Here is a 20,963-nt window from a genome sequence, read left to right on the forward strand (position 1 = left end):
GAAAACTCACTCTGATAACTTGCAGATTTGTTGCTTGAGCCAAGTTGACGCCTACAGAAATTCCAAATCAATTAATGCATACGATACGAGGTGGAATTTAGAGACTAATTCGTGCTGGAATTGACTAAAGTGAGTGCATGAGATGCCAAATTAAAGCTGTTACAAGTTGGAAATTGAACAAGCATGAATGATTGAAGAAATTATAAAATTAAGGAAGATAAAGAGGACTATGTACGTAGACGAATAATTAGATGCTGTGAAAAAGCTTTGTGCAGCTCAGCGTGCATTGTGTCTAAGAGGGAGACAACCAGAATATTGGATCCTTCAGGTGTGCCTGTTGGCGGACAGATATATATGAACATGAAACTTATAGCTGCTCATTCAGCTTGGAATTTTTCCAATTAACCTTATTTTAATTTTTGCCTTGGCTGATGCTATATATATATATATATTAGATACTTATTACACAATATACGTGTATGTGTATACGATTCATAAAGAAAAAAAAGTCTCAGGTTTAAGGATTATATATTGTGGAGTGATAAACCATTCACTAGTTAGAGAGACAAAGGGACTGTTACTTTTATAAAGTTTCTGAAAATGAAAAAGATAAAAAGTTAACTATAATTTGTTGCAGCGGCTGTTTCAGTCATCCCCAAGTATTTAATATAGTAATTCATTAAAAAATACATGGATGAACCTGAACTTGAAGTGCTAGTTACCTTATCCGTAATTATGGCGTACGTGCGAAAAATATAGTGATGATGTACGTCTCACATCCACCCAATACTTGTATTCCCTTAATTTTGCAGCGTTGCAACAGAAAATTCCTATTGCTTTTGACGCTAACTCCGGATTAAAACATAAGAAATTTCATAGTGCTATATATATCCACTTTTGACGCTGATATTAAAAATATATTCAATGTTCTAAATATCTAGGTCTAACTAATTATCATAAGAATACTGTCATTATTGAATGAGGTCACCATATAGTTATTAGATTACTACTGATCACGATCTGTTAATGATTAAGGTTGTGAATAGAAACGAAGATACTCATGACGTTTATGCCACTATAGATAAACAAACAGTTTTGGTTCAATTACAAGCCAAAGGAATGTTTTCAGAAGGTTGATCTGATCTTATCTCTCTATCTGTCATCATGCATATTGTTGGTTAAAATAAAATAAAAATGACACAACTAATTAGGGAACTAATTAAGCAAGCTGATTTCGTTTTGTACTGTGTAGCATTTCAGCATTAAAAATTCAGCATTTTTGTAACAGAGTTTTTGTACTAATTATCTTTCTCCTATTACCAGGTATCATACAAATTCAAATATCTTCAGAGTATTTGGAAATATCTAGAACCTTTTTTCATCGGACCACGTTCAATTTGGCTAGATATTGATGTAGTGGTTCTACCACTAGATATAGCTTGCTTAGTGGATTTTTCCCTTTTTCTTTTAGCTAGATAATATGGGGGCTTTCTTTTCTAGTGGTTAATGTGATAACGTCCCTTTCTAATTACGTGGACTTATGGTTAATGAGTGATTAAGAGCATAATCCAATAAAATAGCTCAAAAGAGAGAGATTTGAGGTGGATTAGCTCATAACAATGATTGAGTACATACACAAATTGAACCCATGAATCAGTACAAATAAAAGTGACTCTAAGAAATTGAAGAATCAAAGTTAGAGAGCATTCAATTTTCAACTCCGGGGGTGGGGCTATTATAGAATGGGTAAAGAATATATTTCGATTAATAAATGAAGCATCAAGGTGGACGTTACATGATGCCAATTGCCAAAGGCAAAAGTTGTTCATATTTTGTTCTCTTTATTTTTGGGCTACGTTTGCTATGTAAAAGACATTAATCAATCAAGGTAGATAGAATATGGAATCAGCTGCGTCACAAGGAGGTAAAGAATAATTGAGTCTTCTATAATAAAATCAAAATATTGAGGTTATGTGATTATATTTATATTCATATATGTTAAAAAATAAATCTTTGCTTAAACAAGTACATGTGTCAATATGCTGAAAAGACTCGACTACTGAATTCCATAATGAATTAAAGAAAGATTATGTTCTTTAGAGATAAGAAGAGGAAAATTGTCAACAGCATATTTTTGCCAGAAAAATTTTATATGCTGACATTAATCAGGGGGTAAGGAAACAAGCAACGATCCAATTGGAATAATAATAATAATAATAATAATAATAATAATAATAATAATAATAATAATAATAATATTGTAAGACATTTTATGGAAAAGACCGGTGGAAAAAGAAACATGGAAAACAAACGCGCGAGAGATTAAAAATTTTAAATTGAAAATAGAGATTTTCTAAGCTAATTAAGTATATTAAAGTAAAAAACAAATTAAAAGCTGGTTGTACGCGCAAGCAGAACATATGCTTCACGCTTCCAAATCTAAAAAGAAGTTATTTCTTTAATAAATCGGGAACTGATTAACAATATTCTGTTGATAAATAATCACTGGAATTATCTTAATTGGGAGGAACTATATGATTGTTTGTGCTAATTATAATGCAGAAATTGGAACTTCCTGTCTATTTTGGATCTAGCTAGATTCTTTTCTTTAAAAAAATTAACAATTTGATTTCACTTTTCTGATATGAAGAAGTGTATTTTAAAGGATCTGAAGTATAATTATAAGTTTATAACCCTACTGCAATATGAACAGTTGAGCTTTTGATAAATTACAAGCATATGTATAACTAATTATAAAGTTGTTATCTCTCGTTCGCGTTAATTTTCCAATCAATTAATATTCACAGCTGCATATATTTTAAAATGAAATTTCCTCAATTTTTTTAAAACACAAAAAAATACGTTTCCTTTCCTTATTTGGTATCTTTACAAAATGGACGGAAAGAAAAAATTGGTCGTGCTTTTTGCTTCTCTCCAAATTGAGAAGAAAAGGAGAGAGGTGTTTTATTATATTTAAAAGACAAGATTATCATTATTTTATATATTTTTATTAAAGATATTTAATAAATATTTTTTACTTTCACCTTCTCTCATATCAAACATTCTAAATAATCATCGTATTTTCTACTCCTTTTTTCCCTCCTCTTTTTTTTTTCATTTTCCTTCCTAAACCAAACAAACCATTAAAAATATTTCTGGTCCCCATAATTTTACAATTGTACAATTTTGATCATTGAAACAAAATTTGTTGTACATTTAATTAATATAATCCTTCTCATTTTAAGAAAGAAATAATTATTGTATCAATATTTTGTGCTTGTTCTCTAAGTAAACAAACAAAGCCAGCAGACATGCATTAACTCCTTGTACTTGCATGCATGTTCCACAAACATTTACAAGGTTGAAGAAGACGTATACCTCCTACCTAAAAATGATGCTACATGAAATGTGATGCAGGCTACCAAGACATGTTTGGTATTGGGTTATCTTTGAGATTTTTTAATCATTTATTTATAATAAATAAAACTAAATGTGTGTTTGGAAACAAAATATAATTTTAAAAATTATCTCAGTTATGTTTTTTATAAAATATACTTTTTTAAACCTCAGAATAAGATAACTTTAGTACATGTCTATGCCTATGTCCTATAAGCAAACAAGGACATTGAGGCTATTACGATACGTCCTTTGCATCCGTACGTTTGTTGTTGAGTTGGAGGATGATGAAAGTGCGAGACATATATATGGGGATATGCATCCCGGCCATTAGACATCAGCGACTTGCACTTGCTCTTCGTAAAAGCCTTCAATTAGTTTCTTTCTTTTTTTTTTTTCTCTTCCCCATTTACAACATATACAAGCATGTTTAGTTTAATGTCCCATGAATAAACATACATTTTCATGTACACTTTCTAAGAAATAAAATTACAGAATTTTTTATTCAATTGTTGTTTTGGGGAGCTCCCTAATAAATCAAACATGTACTATGTAATAATTATACTTTTTTTAATCAAGAGCCTATTTGATAGAGATGAAAGAAATAATATGAATGAAAACGAAAAGGATAAGTGAAAATAAATGAGAGAAAAAGAAAAAAAATTAAAGATGTTTTTAGTTGAAGAAAAAAATAATAAAAGAAATAGGATAATGAATTACATAATTTTTAAATTAAAATTATTTTCATCCACTCTTTTTTCTTAATTTTCTCACATAGCAAACACGGAGTTAGTAAAAAATTAGAGACTAATTCTTCCAAACTTCAATCCATTTAAGGAGTTAATTAACATCTTTCAACAACTGATGATACTCTTCATATATATTTAGATTTTGAAATGGCACCATTCATTGACAACATACTAAAGGAGTATGATTATTTGCAAACCATACCATCACTTTGATACTAAGTATACTTAGCATTGAAGAATATTCCTCCATGGTGGCACCAAGGCACAGCTCAGATAGTTGAACGGGATGAATGAAAATAGCTACAAAGTAGAGTCATGCCCTGTGACAAACAAGTGCAGGTGGCAATGGGGGTGGAGAGTGAGCATTACAAATAAGAATATGCTAATTTCTATTCGCAGATCTAAGTTGGGCAAAGACAAAATGCACACAAAATTCAAAACCATCCTTAATTAGCCCGTTTAATTTGACTCACGATGTGACATTGAAGATACCATTAACCAAAATAAATATACTTACATGTCCAATATCACGCCACCGCCACTGGACGAGAGTGAATGTGACTTCATTTTATCTATACCGTGTCTAAGAACAAAGAATAGTGGGACTCCACATACATAGACTAGACAAGATGAAAGTTTCGCACTTATATTCGATGGAGTTAAAGTAACAAACTCATTTATTTTATATTTTTGTCTGGTGATCTTTTACGGCCAAAGGGGCATACCTAGCCAAAATATGAAGGCAAAAGAAAAGAAAAAACTGACAAATATGAAATTTAGTCTAAACAAAAACAAATACAAGGGCTTACAGACATGATGGCTGCTTGTTCAATGAGTGCAGTAGTGCACAATTTGGGTCCATGGTGCCACTATGATATTATCTCTAACCCATGATTGCAATTAGGACTACAGCACCTGGGGCATTTACAAATATTCCCACTAACATTGGAGACGTACAAATTAAAGAGCAGCGGGCACAAAATTGTGCTGACCTTTTTTTTTCATATATATATAAAATAGGGTTAATTAACTTTTTTTGGTTCTGTATTACATATGGGTTTTCACTTTAAATTCTTTAAAAATATTTTGGTCGATTTTATCTTTCCTAAATTTATCTATTCAATTCTAATTTTTATCATTAACTTAGATCGAGTGATGACAAAGATATTCTTATAGATATAAAACTTCACGTGTCATGTGGATGATTATTGTTGACATAATAATTATGTGATAAATTTTTTAAAAATTATTTTTTACCCTTTTTAGTGGTTTTAAAACTATCAAAATTTTGTTTTCCCAATTTTTGTTTCAATCCCTAAAAAAAAGTTTAACTATTTTTAGTCGTTAAAAAATTGACCGTTTCTTTTGAGTTTAACGGTCTAAATTAACAGCCGAAACTAAAAACACAAAAATAGAGAAAATAGTAACCTAGAAGACCTAATAGTGTGTTGTAAGAAAATAGTATAATTTTTATTTGGATTTAAAATATCATATATTTAAATGATTTAATTAGATATCAACTTCAAAGAAATTTTAAAAGGATAGAAAATTTATACGAGATTTGTTTTCTTATAAAATGAAAGAATTTCAAATAACATTAGATTATTTTTTCCTTCCATAATCTCATGATTTGGTGTGATCTCTCTGTGTCTCTTTTGAATCTTTTATGGCATGTTTGATTGATACTAAAAAATTATCATACACGTACAATCACGATCTATTTGTCATTTCAAAAAATTATGATGAGTTTAATTCACCAGCAATTCAAACACACATTTAATCTTAGGTCCCGTGATCCTCTCTCACCTCTCTTTCTTCTTTTTTTTGGCACATCTCCCTACCTCTTCCTCTCTTGTGCATTGTTCTCTCCCAAACTTTGTCCCTATCTATTAACAAATTTACTTTTTTTTTTTCGTGATATGATACAAATTTATATTTTTATTAACAATAAAAAAACTGTTAAATTTATTTTTCCTTGTTAACGATATTTTATAATCGCATGAATAATATGTACATACTTAATGAGACATTGGTTTTAAATTTTTCTCTTTTTTGCATCAAACTTGTCCCCCCTTTTATGGAGACCATGGGAAGAACTAAATCTACCTCATGCGTATTATTGCGGTATTGTGGTTAACTTCAACAACCTATGACCAACTGAATTTCACGAGTGAAGAGTGAGAGCCGCTCTAAAGGAAAGCTTTTGAACTAGTCAGTCAACTTTGTACGATGGCAATATTTGACTTGATTTAAAAAAAAAAAAGAACAAGATTATAAAATGACGACAAAAATAAAGAGAAAAAATATTATGAATTTAAATTTTTCATTAGTAAAATATTAATAACTGATAAAAAAATTAAGAAGAAAATAAATTCTTTCAAAAGAAAGGTGAAAATGGAAAATATAAAAATATTTATCTTTATTATATTTTTAAGGGAATTATTATCTTAAACGAACGAGTTGTCTACATGAAATTTAATTGTTTTCTTTCCTTTACATAAAACTTTTTTTTTTCTTTATCATGAGCCAGATATATAAAAGAATTTTTACTATTTGAACAGGAGAACAAACCTATGGCAGTCAGAAAAAATGTGTAAGAACTAAGGAGAAACTTTGATGCACATAGACGCAAACGCATATGCATTCACCATTGCAATTGTTACATATTTGACTTGGATATATTCTCGTGCATGTCTCATCATGTATACCCGAGCGATTGCATATCAAAACCAATGGGGAATTTGCAATGGAGCAATGTGCTATGCAGAGTGTCGAACCATCAATTGGGTGTTAATACATCACATGGGATAATTAATCCGAATATACTCCTCAAGCACATTCGTACGTGCAGCAAGAGGAAATGACAACCATTGGCACCTAGTCCTAAATTTCATCGTTACACTGAAACAAAGAGTGAATAATCAACAGTATGATGGGGGCTTTCCTGTGCTCAACAGTTCCAGCAATGGTAATATAATTGATAAAGACCCTTAAATTCATCATACAAAAAGATCAAATCAGAAATGCAAATGATGAAACTAAAGGAAAACCGCAGCAGCTTTGTTTCCACTTTGCCCACATTGCTTATTCTCTTTTATCCCTCGTTGATGATTGTGGCTACTTTCATTATACAAACGTCTCATCATACAGCACATAGTGCGCTTTCACTGTGGTGTTAGATGGCAACCCAAAAGCCAAAAAAACCCCACAATGGAAGGTGGCTCTCCTCAAATGGATAAGAGTTTCTTTTTTTCCTTCTATTTTTATGTTCGATAGAACTTGAAAAATATTACATCATCCCGCTAGAGATATGCCATTCTAGATGCATTATTTGTGGTCTAGTGGAGAAGATTAAATACTACCACGGTATCTATAAAGCAATATCATCAATTAATGTAGCTAATTATTCTCTTTAAACCCCACAATTTTAAAAATTAAAAAAAGTGCAAATCGTACTCTCCAAATGACATCATGCACCATGTCTCCATCAAACACAAACTTCTGTTGTAATGCATGTTCTCCTTCCTCCCTTTCTCTGTGTGCAAAGATAATTCCGAAGTTGCAATAACTAATAGAGCTTCAACAGAACAAGAATGTTCATCATATGATAAATACGGTACCGGACAAAAAAAAATTCCCTATCAATTAATTAGTTCATTCATACTCGTAACTCGTTAACACACAAGTTGCCAACTAGTGATTACTCGAATTTGAAATTCTTTTTCTTCCACCTCTCATCTCGTACATGTTTTATATTATTCAATTATTATTATATATGACCTTTACTTCTCTCAGTTCCCGATCTATGATTCAAGCTAAAGGTCCCCACTCTGCTGTCATGAGGAAACAACGACATTGATTCTGTGAACAGAAAGTCTACGACGACACTAAACAGAGGACGATCCTAAGATTTTGTAGCATATAATTTAGGAACCAAAGTCGACAATTTGAAGGGTTTGGTTAGTTTTCCATCAATGTGAACAGGTTAAAATATCCAAAGTAATCGGTTCGAATTAGTTATAGGTTACGGTAAGCATGGAATTTTCACAGTGGCAACGATCAATTGGTAAGGGAATTGATTGGCCTAAAGGCATAGAGGTGTCAAAGTGTAATTTTAATAAAGACTAAAATGTAATTCAAGTAGTTCAGCATATATTTAGAAAAAAATTAAGACTAAAATGTAATTTTAATCTGTTTATATTTTTTATTATTCATGATTTTGGAACCAAAGACATTTAGTCCTAATTTTAAAAGGCTGTAATTTTGGTTTCTCCGTCCAAATTAACATGTTTACTGTTAAAAATTAACGTTAATTTTGGTTTCCCCTCATTGTCTCTTGAACCTCTCCAAAAATGACTTTGCCGGAGACCAACCGGACCTCCTGCCGGAGTTCATCAAACAATCAGGCCAAAAGAAGAAGCAAAATTGGCTTTTCAAAATTTAACAACTTCCAAATTCCCAGATTCAGTTGGTTGGCTACTGATATCTTGAAAAGTTAGCGCATGCTTTGCTGCAGAAATGTTGGGTCAGAAACATCATAATGCACTCTTCTACAAACCATTGCTTCTCCCACAAATCACAAACCGCTACTCCCATCAAAATCCTTTCAATTCTTTAACGTGATTAACCACGTCGAAACAAAAACGACAAATACTTCTTCATAATGAGAGTATTGGAGGTGGAGAGAGAATATGAGATTCATGTTACATAAGTCGTTCCAAATATACCAAAAGTCTCGGGAACAAAACAAAAATAACGAATAGTAAAATTTTAATGTTAGTCAACGCGGTCAACATTTTAATTGGGATGGAGATTAAAATTTATTATTTTTTAAAATTAAAAAATCAAATATTTTAATTTTAAAATTAAGAGATCAAAATTACTATAAAGAGGGATTAAAATTATATTTTAGTCAAAAATAAACTCATAATGAACTCGGTGAGACTATTTTTTTTTTCAAAAAAAAAATGTTTTCTAAAATGAACCTTAAATTTAATTAAAAAGAAAAAATAAGATTTCATCTTAACAAATCTCACAATTTAAATTTTATAGTGAACAATAAATACTAAAATGAACCTTCATATTTAATTGAAAAGTAGTATCAAAATCATCTAAAAAATATACTTAAGTTTTCTTTAGATAAAAAATTCCCCTGTCCTTCCATTCTCAATTGCCGGGGTGAAAGAATCAGTCCCGACAGAGGGCCCCCAGTAGCATTTAAGTGCAAACTCTAAGCAAAACAGAAAACCCTCATGAACAAAACCATGTCTAGTACAAAAAAATCATTACATAATATCTCATGGCAGATTTTAGTGTACAGCAGCGCTAGATATATATATTTTCTACGGAATCGATCATAAAAAAAAATACTTCATATTTATTAGGAAAAAACAGTTAATTTTATTAAATTATCTTATTTTTAATTAAAAATATATATTTATATTTTTCATTGGAATTTGATCAAATATTTTTAAAAACTAACCTTAATAAATGAATAAATGAATGATATTTTAAAGATAATCTAGTTGAATAACACATAAATAATTAAAATTTATTTATACTTAAGAAAAAAAATTATTATTCATATTCGAGATTAAAGGAGTAAATTTGTATTATATATTTAAGATTTAAACTCAAAATTATTAGCTTAATTGAAATTGAAAACAACTAACTTAATCGAAACAAATTAGTAGCAGTTGATTCATATGTTAAGTGATATCTTTTGGAATTACATAATCGCAAACTATTATTATGTTTATTTATGATTTCAATTATAATTTTCATGTAACCATATAACTGAAAATATTTATAAGAAAAGTTAATAAAGTGTTTATGAGATGAAAATTGGTGAATAGCATAAAGAGTTTAAGATTGTAGTTCTCCTAAGACACCTGTGGCTGCTGCAACTCTTACCCTGCACGTTATATGTTGCAACAACAAAACAGGGCCAAGTCCGTGACACAAAACAGAAAGCCAATAACCCACTTTCCTTTCATTATAAATACCCCGCCACCCCACTTCTTCCCTTACAAGCTAACCTTCTTTCTCTCTTCTCTCAACACACACACACACACTAGAAACAAAATGAGAACCATCCCCACCACAACAACAACTCCAATAGCACCCGCAGCCACCACCATAAGTCCTTATTCTCAGCACTCGACGTGGCACTCTCCGGTTCCGTATCTGTTTGGAGGACTGGCTGCGATGCTCGGTCTCATAGCCTTTGCTCTCTTGATCTTAGCCTGCTCCTACTGGAAACTTTCCGGCCAGTTACTGAACGAAGAAAACGCCGAAAGGGACTTGGAAAGTGTTGCTGGTGAGAAACAGGGTGACTCTGCAAACAAGGACTCTGTTAAGGTGTACGAGGAGAAGATTCTCGTCATTATGGCCGGAGATGACAAACCCACATTCTTGGCCACCCCGAAAGCCTCCTCTGTTACTCGCTGTGTTCCCAACCATTTTGAGGAAAACCTCGAAAACCATGTGACTTCTGAGAAATTAGAGAAAAACCCTGTTCAACAACCTACGTCTCCGCAACCACAAGAAACAACGCAACAACAGAGCCTGCCACGACAATAAGTTGTCATTTGGTTTGTAAGTCTATGATTCTATCGTGGGCTAGATTTGAGAAACAGGGGAGCATCTTTCTTTGTTTCCTAGCATTCCCTCCCTCTTCTTTCTTTTCCTTGTTTGTTTGTATTCTATTGTTGTTCGGAAATTGTAAATTTAAACGAGATGAATTAGAATTTAAAAGAGCTGCCAGAGTCTTGTATTTGTTAATGCATCAGGCTGCGAATGGATCCCACAATTACAATGTTGTTTCCAATCCTACATATCATTTCGAAACTTTGCAGGGTGTGTAGTTTCCAATCAAACAATTACAATGTTTAGGTTATTTTATAAAGGAATAGAAAATAGTCTATAGACACTTGAGTGTTATTTGATATCTAGAATGAGAAAAAAAAATTATATAAATACTGAGATGATATCATGTAATAGAATAAAAAATATTAAAAATAAAAAAAATATGAATAAAGTGTATAAATATAAAAAATAATTTGCTAACATAATTTTGAATATTGTAAATGTGTATTTGAATGAATGTTTATAAGATTAACTTTGAATAAAAGTAACTTAAAAAATAATACTCGGTATAAATTTTTTAATTGATGTAAAAATGATCTAAAGTTATTTTAACTTAAAACATAAATTTCAAATTTTATTCTGACATGAAAATAAATATGTAAAAATATATTTAAAATTAATTCTACAACCATAAATCAAACTGTCAAGCGGTTGAATACACCTATAAATTATTGCACAATGGAGTTCATATTATTTAAACCAAAGATTATGCACATTTATTTTAAAATATTTTATTAAAATGAGGCTATTTTTGTCACATCACTCACAGTAATAAGTCACCTGACAACTTTAAATAAAAATGAAACATAAACATAATAAAATAAGGAAAAAATAAATGATATTATTTATTTCTTTATTTATGTTAATTTTTTGTGTTGTTTATTTATGGTACTGTTTATAAAGGTTTCAAAAAATAAAATAAAACACAAACTTAAATAAAATAAAATATAAAAATAAGTATTTGAAGTAAAAGCAAGAAGTGAAAAAATAAAAACAAAAAGAATAGGTGAATAATTTTGACCCAAGCAGGAAAGCAGCCTGTAGTTAAATTTTTCTACCTTTGATCAAAGTTTGAATCCAAAAATGCGAGAAAAAATAGTTTTGTATAATTTGTATGTAATATTATTATAATTACAAATCATCATATTTTTTTAAAATTTTTTATGATAATTATTATTATTATTATTTGATAGTCATATTGATGGTGATATCTAATTGATTGATAATTTACATTAGTGATGTGTGTATAAAAATTAAATTCAAAATACCTTCAAAAAAGAAAATTAAACTCAAAATATTTGTTCTTTCAGTTTTGTTTTTCATTTTTGCTTTGTCACCACAGTGACCGTTATCTATGACCTCTGACAAGAATATAAACGTACATTCATAGATTATCATGATCAGATTGAATGAAGTTATGCTGAAAAAATTTTAGCCCTTTGAGGGAAAATAAACTTCTTCAACCTTTATAAGACATGAACTGATCGATAAACAAATCTTTATAAGACATGTAGATATATGCCTTCTACCCACCTTCCATCTTTCACTTCTAATCGGATTGGGTGAATAAATACATCACAAAAAATGCATCCCTTCAACTTTTTGTTTTTTTATATGGAGAAAATGTACCCTTCTAAAGATAAATGGGAAAAGAAAGAAATACTGCAACAGTGCTTCTAATCCGTGGATTTGGCTAGCCTTTTCGACAACTTTTTCTTTATTTTCCATTAAAAGCATTTTGGATAAATTTTTCTAAAAGCACTTCTAGAAGAAAAAAATAAAAAAAAAATGAAATATATTTTTTTATAAGTTAAAATAATTTATTTATTAATTAATCATTAATTAATTTATGAATATCCTCTCATTTTTTAAATAAATTAGTTAATAATTAATTGATGGAAAACTTATTTCAATTTGTAAAAAAAATAATCTCTTTATTTTTTTTTCTTAAAATTATTTCTAAAGAAACTTATAAATAGGTCCTAATTGGCTAATGTTAGACTTCTTATTGGGCCGTGTTTATGCATGTAGTAATAAAGCAAGGATTAATTATAAAGATGAGATATATGGAGGATATAAACTGCGCGCTATGGGAATATGCTGGAGCATTGCACGTACTCTGGTAATATATATTAATATATATGCTGTTGCCTTATAATATAATATGGCTGGATGAAATGAAGGTAGGCGACATAGATGGCCATGGAATTATAAAAGTATGACATGACTTATAAACAACGGAAACGACGTTTTTATGCTTGAATTGTACCATAGTCACTAACAATTTTACTGAAAAGATTCGATACTATTGTCATTTGTCTCAAACTAAAGGCACGAGTCCAATCGGCTGCTAAATTTCACCTAATCAGCTTATTCGTATTTTATAGGATTAGAGCATTATAAAAATGTTTGCTTGTAACTTGGTGATGCATTCATGTTGTATAGCATTTTTGGTTAGGACAAATTACATGTTTTCTCTTCGTATAGGTTGAATTATAGTTAACTTCAATGTTTTTTTCTTTCCTTTTGGAATTTGTCAGTTTGGGTTCTTGTTTTGGTTTTAGGAGCAAGTATTAGTTTGCTTTAGAGCAAGAAAGTATGTGTCAGGAATCAATGGAAGCTTGGATGCAAGGAATTAAAATAAAATGAATAAAAGATGAACTTTTCGTGATAGGACAACAAGGTTCACGATCAACCTATAAATTTCCATCTGCTCCTGAACCAATATGCAATGCTTCTTGACACAAGACAACAAAGATCACAAGTAGTTCATGGATTCCCTGTTAACCATGAGTCAATTTACAACTTGTTCGAACACCACCAAACAACAAAATTATAAGCAACCCATAAAACAAAGTTTACTTGTGAAATGTCACCTGCGACAATTTTTTTAAATCAATTTTTATGTTTTTATTTTGTTGGGGTCTAGATTTATATTAGTCCATTGTTTGCATAAGACTTTTATGTTATGTCGATAGGAAGTGACATCTCTAGCCTTGGGGATGATCCTTCTCTTCTTTCGGATGCTCTTCTCTTATCTCTTTGATTTTGTTTTCCCTATGTTTGAGTGTTTTCTTTAGATTTTTTTTATAGACCGGGGGCTTAACCCTTGATTGGATAATGGATGTTTAATTGAATAATTTTGGTATTCTACTAAGTTCTGTTCTTGATTCTTTATTTATTGATTTTCTTCATGTGACGTAATTGATAACCATTTTTTATAACCTTGGATACTTAGGAAAGAAGGAAATAGTAAACTTAATCGTTGGAATCATGTGGAAGGAAACTTAAGCTTTAAATCACAAAAATATGTTTGATCCTCTAAAGATAAAATAAATTGGCAAAGAATGTAATGATCTAATTGAGCATAACTAACAGGAAAATAGATCGAGATCAAATGAATTGACAAAGTCAACCAATTAGAACACTTATGAATGGAAATTAATCCATTAGCAAATCAACGTGCGAACTCCAATTTAGGAAAGCTTTTTTAATTTCCGTTTAATTATTATTCCTGCATTATTGTTTCCTGTAGTCAATGGTGTAGTTAAAGGCAGTGTAGAAATTGCTTCCACGGACGTCACACAACAGAGACATCGGTGAAGGAGGAGTTGTGATCACATGTGGAGAGTCTATTATAAAAATATAAACCGTGATTAATCTAAAGGGTATTATAAATAGTGCACCATAGAGCATATGAGGTAGTGGTGCACCCTAGAAGCTGTCAGAAAATTATGGGAAGAAAGTGATACTTAAGTTTGGGTGGAATCGATGGCGTTGGATTGAGTATACTATAGATGGATTGGGAAGTAAAGAGAAAGTGGAGGAAACAAAAAATTGTGACAAAAGAAAAAGGTTCGTATGGCTTTAAGTCACTATTAGCTTTAGTCCACACTCGAGGTTCTTAGAGGTTCAACTAATTTATTATCCAAAATGACAATATAAATGGTGAGCCTATATACTTTCTGGACATTAATTGACCTAAAGTTCTGAAGCAGCTTTGCTTAAGCCCATCTCCAGGCTTTATAATTCTTAAGTTCTGTTTTAAGTTTATATTATAATAAAAAAAATATAAAAGGCTATGGGTAAGTTTTGGGGTAAAAAGAACTTTGTGATAAGTTTGTTTTTTAAATCTTTTGAACAAAGAATTCTATTATATTTTTCTTAAATAGTAATAATAATAATTGTTATTATTATTATATTTTCAAATCATTATATTTTTTTTTATACAATCTATCATTTTCTATAAAAGGTTAACATGATATATATAATTTGAAAATTGTGTGAAAATTCTGATTTTTTTTGTAACAATTATATAAGATAAAGTTAATATATTTTTTTGTTGCATGGTCTAGAAAATTAATACGACACATCATATAAAGTAACTTTTTTGCAGGTGTGTTTGTTGTTATGTTTCATTTTCAGATCCCCCACCCCTTTAAATTATATTTAACTAGCAATTATTTCAAACATTATAACTGTATTTTTTTAGTTTAAATAAAAATATAATAATTCAAATTTAAGAGAAATGAGCAAATATAGAAAAACTGAAGAAAATTAATTTCACATTGTAAATAGTCAATAAAATTTAAGGTTGAAAATAAAAGTAATCAAAATTGAGATATGAAAATTCAAAATTTTAACATAACAAATTTTAACATAAAAATTTGAAAATAATTAATAATTTATACTTTTATAAATATCAAACAAGAGGAAAATAATACAAATAAAGTTATATATAAAGAAAGACTTAAATATGTTTTAAGTCTCTTAAATACAATAGTATTTTATTTTAGTCTTTTAAATTAAAATTTATTTTTTTGAGTCCTCTAAAATTATAAAATACTTTTTTCAGTCCATCTTTCCAAGTAGATGACATATTAAATGTGTAATTTGTAGTAATTTTTTATCATCATAATTTGATTTTTAATTTAAATTTTAAAGCATGCCACAAATTAAAAAAAAAAATGCAACAATCACATTCATAAGTAACCTCGTTCTTCATACGCATTTCCTCAAACAACTCTCGTGCAAAATCTAACCTATACCACTTTGCATGCATAGCAACCTCATCCTTTGTGCTACAACAACTACATCAAGGTCCTCGGCGAGCGTCGGATTCTATGTTTCATGTCTTGCACCTTTTTTGTTTGTATAACTGTTTGATGTGAATGGCGGTGTGGGTTATTCAAGTTGGAATAACTTTCTTGATTTTTGGTCAATTACAGTGATTTATTACTGTAGAAGATTTTTAACTTCCGGCCAGTATCATATAGACTCTTTCATAGGTCCTGAAAAACTGAATAATTTATATTTTTAAATTAAAATGTTATCTTGATTGTGAATTTGGTATTTTCTGAATTTGATAACAAAAAAACAAGGCACTATTATTTTGTTTGAACGGGAATGAGGATTACAAAATGCCAATATTTTGATATGAGGAAAACTCAAGACATTTCATATTCTGCATTAGCTGCCACAATCATCTCTCTAGAATTAGTAATATGATATGTTAATACTTGTTAATTTTTGAACTATTATTTCTTTTCCACAATTTGTAGCTGCCACCCTCCTTTCCTCTTTTTCTTTTTAACATCATATCATATCGGGATTGTAAAAAGACTTCGAAATCTAAGAAAATTTAAAATCCCAACAATAAACCATCACAAATTATATAATCAATATGTACTTTGACACACTAATGTCAAATGTTAGTTGGAGAGAAGAATTAAAATAAACATTTTTCAAGTTTAAAAGACTAAAAGAAATAAATTTTAATTTGAGGGACTGAAAAATACATACCCCTAATTTAAAAAATTAAAAATATATTTAAGCTATATAAAAAATAGATGCAATAGAAAGTTTTAATGACATAAAGAGTGATATGATAATATAAAAGTTTATCATTAATTATTGATAACATGTAAACATAATTTAATTCATATTTCATAGTATTTTATTAAATTATTAAAAATATTTTTTATCAATACAACTAATTAACTTTTTAACACTAAAGTAATAAAGTGTTTGCTCTTGTGATTAATGATAAAAGGATAATTACATGTAAATAATTTAATATCACATATATTCCATTGACACATGGTATTTCCTTTATATGTATCTTATTATTGCATTATATTACCTAATAACCAATCGAAATCATGTATGTGATCAATCTAGCTATCCACATTTTTGTTTTGCTTTATGAGGCAGGGCTTAGCCGCTTGTTTCTTATTTCTTATATTTCTGGCAGCATTGGAAAAAAAAAACATATTTCTATCTCTCTTTTTTTTTCTCTTTCTCTTCTTTTATGACAAGTAACATAATGATGTCCATACATCATTTTTCACGATAAAATCATACTTTTGATATAAGAGAAAGAAAAAAAAACCAATTTATTTAACTCTAAAATGAAGATATATATTAACAGAAAGCATGTGCAACCTTAGTCTTGATTTTATCATAGGTAGGAAAGGTAAACCGTTTTTTAAACATACCCTAAAAGGTGACAGCAACTGCAACGCAAAATCAATGCACAATATGAAACCATTTTCTTTATTAGTAGATACCCCATCAAATCGGAGAGTATATTAATACGAAAACAAATAGTATATTTTTATTTTTGGTAGGTGGAAATAAATACTAGAAAATTATTTAGAGAATAAAAAGTACAAGGGAATGATAATAATATAAAGATGCCAAAAAGCTTTGGAGGAGGTGGCCCGATAATTGTGTCAGCCCCAGCCACAAGACATAAAGTGGGGTCCATTGGCATGGCACCGCACCATCCAAACTTCAAACCCAAAAGCCTCCATTACTGCACCATCGACTTGGCTAAGATTCATCCACGTGTCATCCTTCCATTGGTTCCTCTTCAGATCTCCCTGGCCCCACCAGATAGACTTGGACTTGTTTCAAGTAATCAGCCTTCTTTCTTTCATCGCTTCCACACCACACCCTATTCCCAAACAAAAACAACACATCACGGAGCCACCAACCATGGCTTCCAAGCTCTGCGACTCATGCAAATCCGCCACTGCTACCTTGTACTGCCGCCCTGACGCCGCGTTCCTCTGCGGCGCCTGCGATTCTAAGGTCCACGCCGCCAACAAGCTCGCGTCGCGCCACCCGCGCGTGGCGCTCTGCGAGGTGTGCGAGCAGGCCCCGGCGCACGTAACCTGCAAGGCTGATGCCGCCGCGCTCTGCCTTGCCTGCGACCGCGACATCCACTCCGCCAACCCCCTCGCCAGCCGCCACGAGCGCATCCCCGTCTCACCGTTCTTCGAGTCCGTACACTCCGTCAAGGCCTCCTCGCCGATCAACTTCCTAGATGACCACCGCTTCTTCTCCGACGCCGATGCTGACGTCAGCACCGAGGAGGCCGAGGCCGCCTCCTGGCTGCTTCCTAATCCGAAGACAGATCTAAATTCCTCTCAGTACTTGTTCTCCGAAACCGAGCCGGTTCCTTACATAGATCTGGATTATGCTGCCGTGGATCCTAAGGCGGAGCAGAAAAGCTCCGCCACCGCCGACGGCGTCGTTCCCGTGCAGAGCAACTTCGAGCCATTCGCCTACGGTTACAAGTACAATACCACTCTCTCACAGTCTCAGATGAGCCAGAGTGTAAGTCTTAAGAACGATCTCTCACTGTTGTTTACTTGTTTTCCTTTTTATTTTTTCGGAATCGATCAACGCTTAACCTAAATTTGTTTGTTCTTGTGATTTTTTTTAGGTATCGTCGTCGTCGATGGAGGTTGGAGTCGTGCCGGACGGGAACACAATGTCGGAGACATCGAACTGCAGCTACAGCAAGGTGCCTCCGGTGACGGTGACGGTGACGGCGCAGTTCTCGGCGGCGGATAGGGAGGCGAGAGTGTTGAGGTACAGGGAGAAGAGGAAGAACCGTAAGTTCGAGAAGACGATTCGTTACGCATCGAGAAAAGCATATGCGGAGGCGAGGCCAAGGATCAAAGGGAGGTTTGCGAAACGCACTGACCCGGACCCTCTGGCTGGATACGGCGTCGTTCCGTCGTGTTGATTTCGCTATGATGTTAATCATATATATCATTATATGAATATGAATGATGCTGTTGTTTTTGCTGTATATACACTATGCTCTTTTCTTTTTTGTTTGAATTATGCAATGTAAAGTTGCAAAAACACATTTGTGATAGATTTTGTAGTTTGTTGGATGTTTTTGGATGAATTTTGACAGCTTTTAGGGAACGATGCTAATAGCACCTCGTTTTCGGTTATGACTGCGTTCAGATCTAGCTTATGAAAGCCTGGCAATGTTGATGTTGGCATGACGTGATTAAGATATTTTTTAATCATAGATTATATTTAATCATATCTTTGATATTTGTAAACAGTATTAACCCTCACTGTAGACTGAGCTGTCCCGCGCTGTATGTTTGGTGAGTAAATATAGCAGAGGAGCGTATTTCGACTTTCGCGGCCTCATAAAGAGCATGCGTATGTTTAAGAACAAGATAAGTACATCAGTTTTTTTTTTGTAAGAATCAACAAATAAAATGTTTTTTTTGTATTGTATTAATGTTTATGAGTAATATCATCATGTAAAAAAAAAAATTTGAGTTATTTTTTATGAAGATATGTTTATACTATATATTTAAATACGCGAGTAATATTTTATGATATCATGTGATGAATTTTTTTGAGCTACTTTTTACATATTAAATTCTAAAATTATATCCAAAACATGTTTCGATATATTAGGGTTCTTTTTTAATCTGGCCACTCCAGTGATGCTTCCTTCTGTCCATTGAAACTAACTAGATACCGTATGCTTATTTATTCTTTAGTGAATCATTCAACTAACGGTCTGCAAAACAATAAATTCTTACTTTTCATTAAACGTGGCTTTGGAACATATTTTAGACTAATATGTTCTTCAAAGGTGTTCTTGAAAGCTATATTACCTATTGTCATTTTTATAGGAATCTTTTAATAAAATTGTTTATCTTATTCTTTTACTAGTAAAAAGTGTATTGAAAATAATGTGTCGGGAAATATTTGCACTTCTTACACATTTAAGTTATATTTGATTAAATATTACGGTTAATTTTTTTTATTAGCTGAAAATTTTGTTTAAATGTTTAGTAAATAATTTTAAAAAAAAATTTATGTGTAATAAAATTAGTTGAAAAATGAAAAATTAGTTTATTAAATTATAAGTATTTGACAAAACTAGTTGTATTGAGATAGTTGAAAAAGTGTAAAATGAAAGAAAAATAATAAAATCATGATTTATTTAAAAAGATAATTAAGAAATTGGATAAATATGTTGAGAATAAAAGTAAAAAAATATAAAAAAAATAGAGCTTAGAAGTTAGTTTTTTTTTTTTTAAAATATTACTCGTAGCACTTCAGAAAACGTCAAAAGCTATTGAAAAAAAGCTTGTGTACAGCAGTCAAACAAATTTTTTTAATTAGTAAAAAATTTAAAAATTAACTGAAATGTCTTGTCGAACACAACTTATTAGCTACTAGCATTTTTTGAAACGCTACTTGAAATAATATTTTTTAAAACATTAGCTTCTAGCTTTTGATATTTTTTTTTCATTTTTATCCTCAAATATAATTATCCAATTTTCTAGTTATCTTTTTTAAATAAATTATGATTTTGTTATTTTTTTTATCATTTTATACTTTTTAGCTAGTTCAATAGTTAGTTATGCGAACACTTATAATTTAATAAAATAATTTTTCAACTTTAAACTACTTTCAGTTAGTTTTGTCCAACATAACCTAATCATTGCTCTTAAAAGTCAAGAAATATACTATCCCTGTGTCCCATTATAATTGTTGCGTAAGAAAAAAATTTATTCCAAAATAATTGTCATTCTAATTTTTTAATGTAATATTAATTATCTTTTTTTCATTTATATCTCTTATAATGGTAGATAATAAAATCTATAAATATATTGATGATGATATAGGTTAATTTTATAAAATTACTATTCTCTTCCATTTTTTTCATGTGTAAAATAATCTAGAACCATAATTATCTTGGAATGAAAGGAGTACAATTTTTACCGAATAAAATGATATACTTTTTATTAAAAAATTATTTATAATCTCTAACGACTGTTGTAATAAAATTTAATAGTTGTTTTATGTAAAAATTATTAAGGAAGAATGTAAAAG

The 20,963-nt window shown here is 30.7% G+C and overlaps 2 protein-coding genes across 2 annotated transcripts; both read left to right on the forward strand.

Moving 5' to 3' along the window:
• Positions 1-10,175: 10,175 nt before the first annotated feature.
• Positions 10,176-11,008, forward strand: LOC100305509 (uncharacterized). Its single transcript, NM_001249453.2, has one exon. It carries the CDS (start codon positions 10,230-10,232, stop codon positions 10,725-10,727), a length of 498 nt encoding a protein of 165 aa, NP_001236382.2. The 5' UTR covers positions 10,176-10,229; the 3' UTR covers positions 10,728-11,008.
• Positions 11,009-17,702: 6,694 nt separating this feature from the next.
• On the forward strand, positions 17,703-19,048 carry LOC100794431 (zinc finger protein CONSTANS-LIKE 4). Its single transcript, XM_003522287.5, has 2 exons — positions 17,703-18,416; positions 18,526-19,048. Exons 1-2 carry the CDS (start codon positions 17,793-17,795, stop codon positions 18,829-18,831), a joined length of 930 nt encoding a protein of 309 aa, XP_003522335.1. The 5' UTR covers positions 17,703-17,792; the 3' UTR covers positions 18,832-19,048.
• The last annotated feature ends 1,915 nt before the right edge of the window (positions 19,049-20,963 follow it).

Source organism: Glycine max, chromosome 4 (assembly GCF_000004515.6).
Source record: "Glycine max cultivar Williams 82 chromosome 4, Glycine_max_v4.0, whole genome shotgun sequence".
Classification (NCBI taxonomy): domain Eukaryota; kingdom Viridiplantae; phylum Streptophyta; class Magnoliopsida; order Fabales; family Fabaceae; genus Glycine; species Glycine max.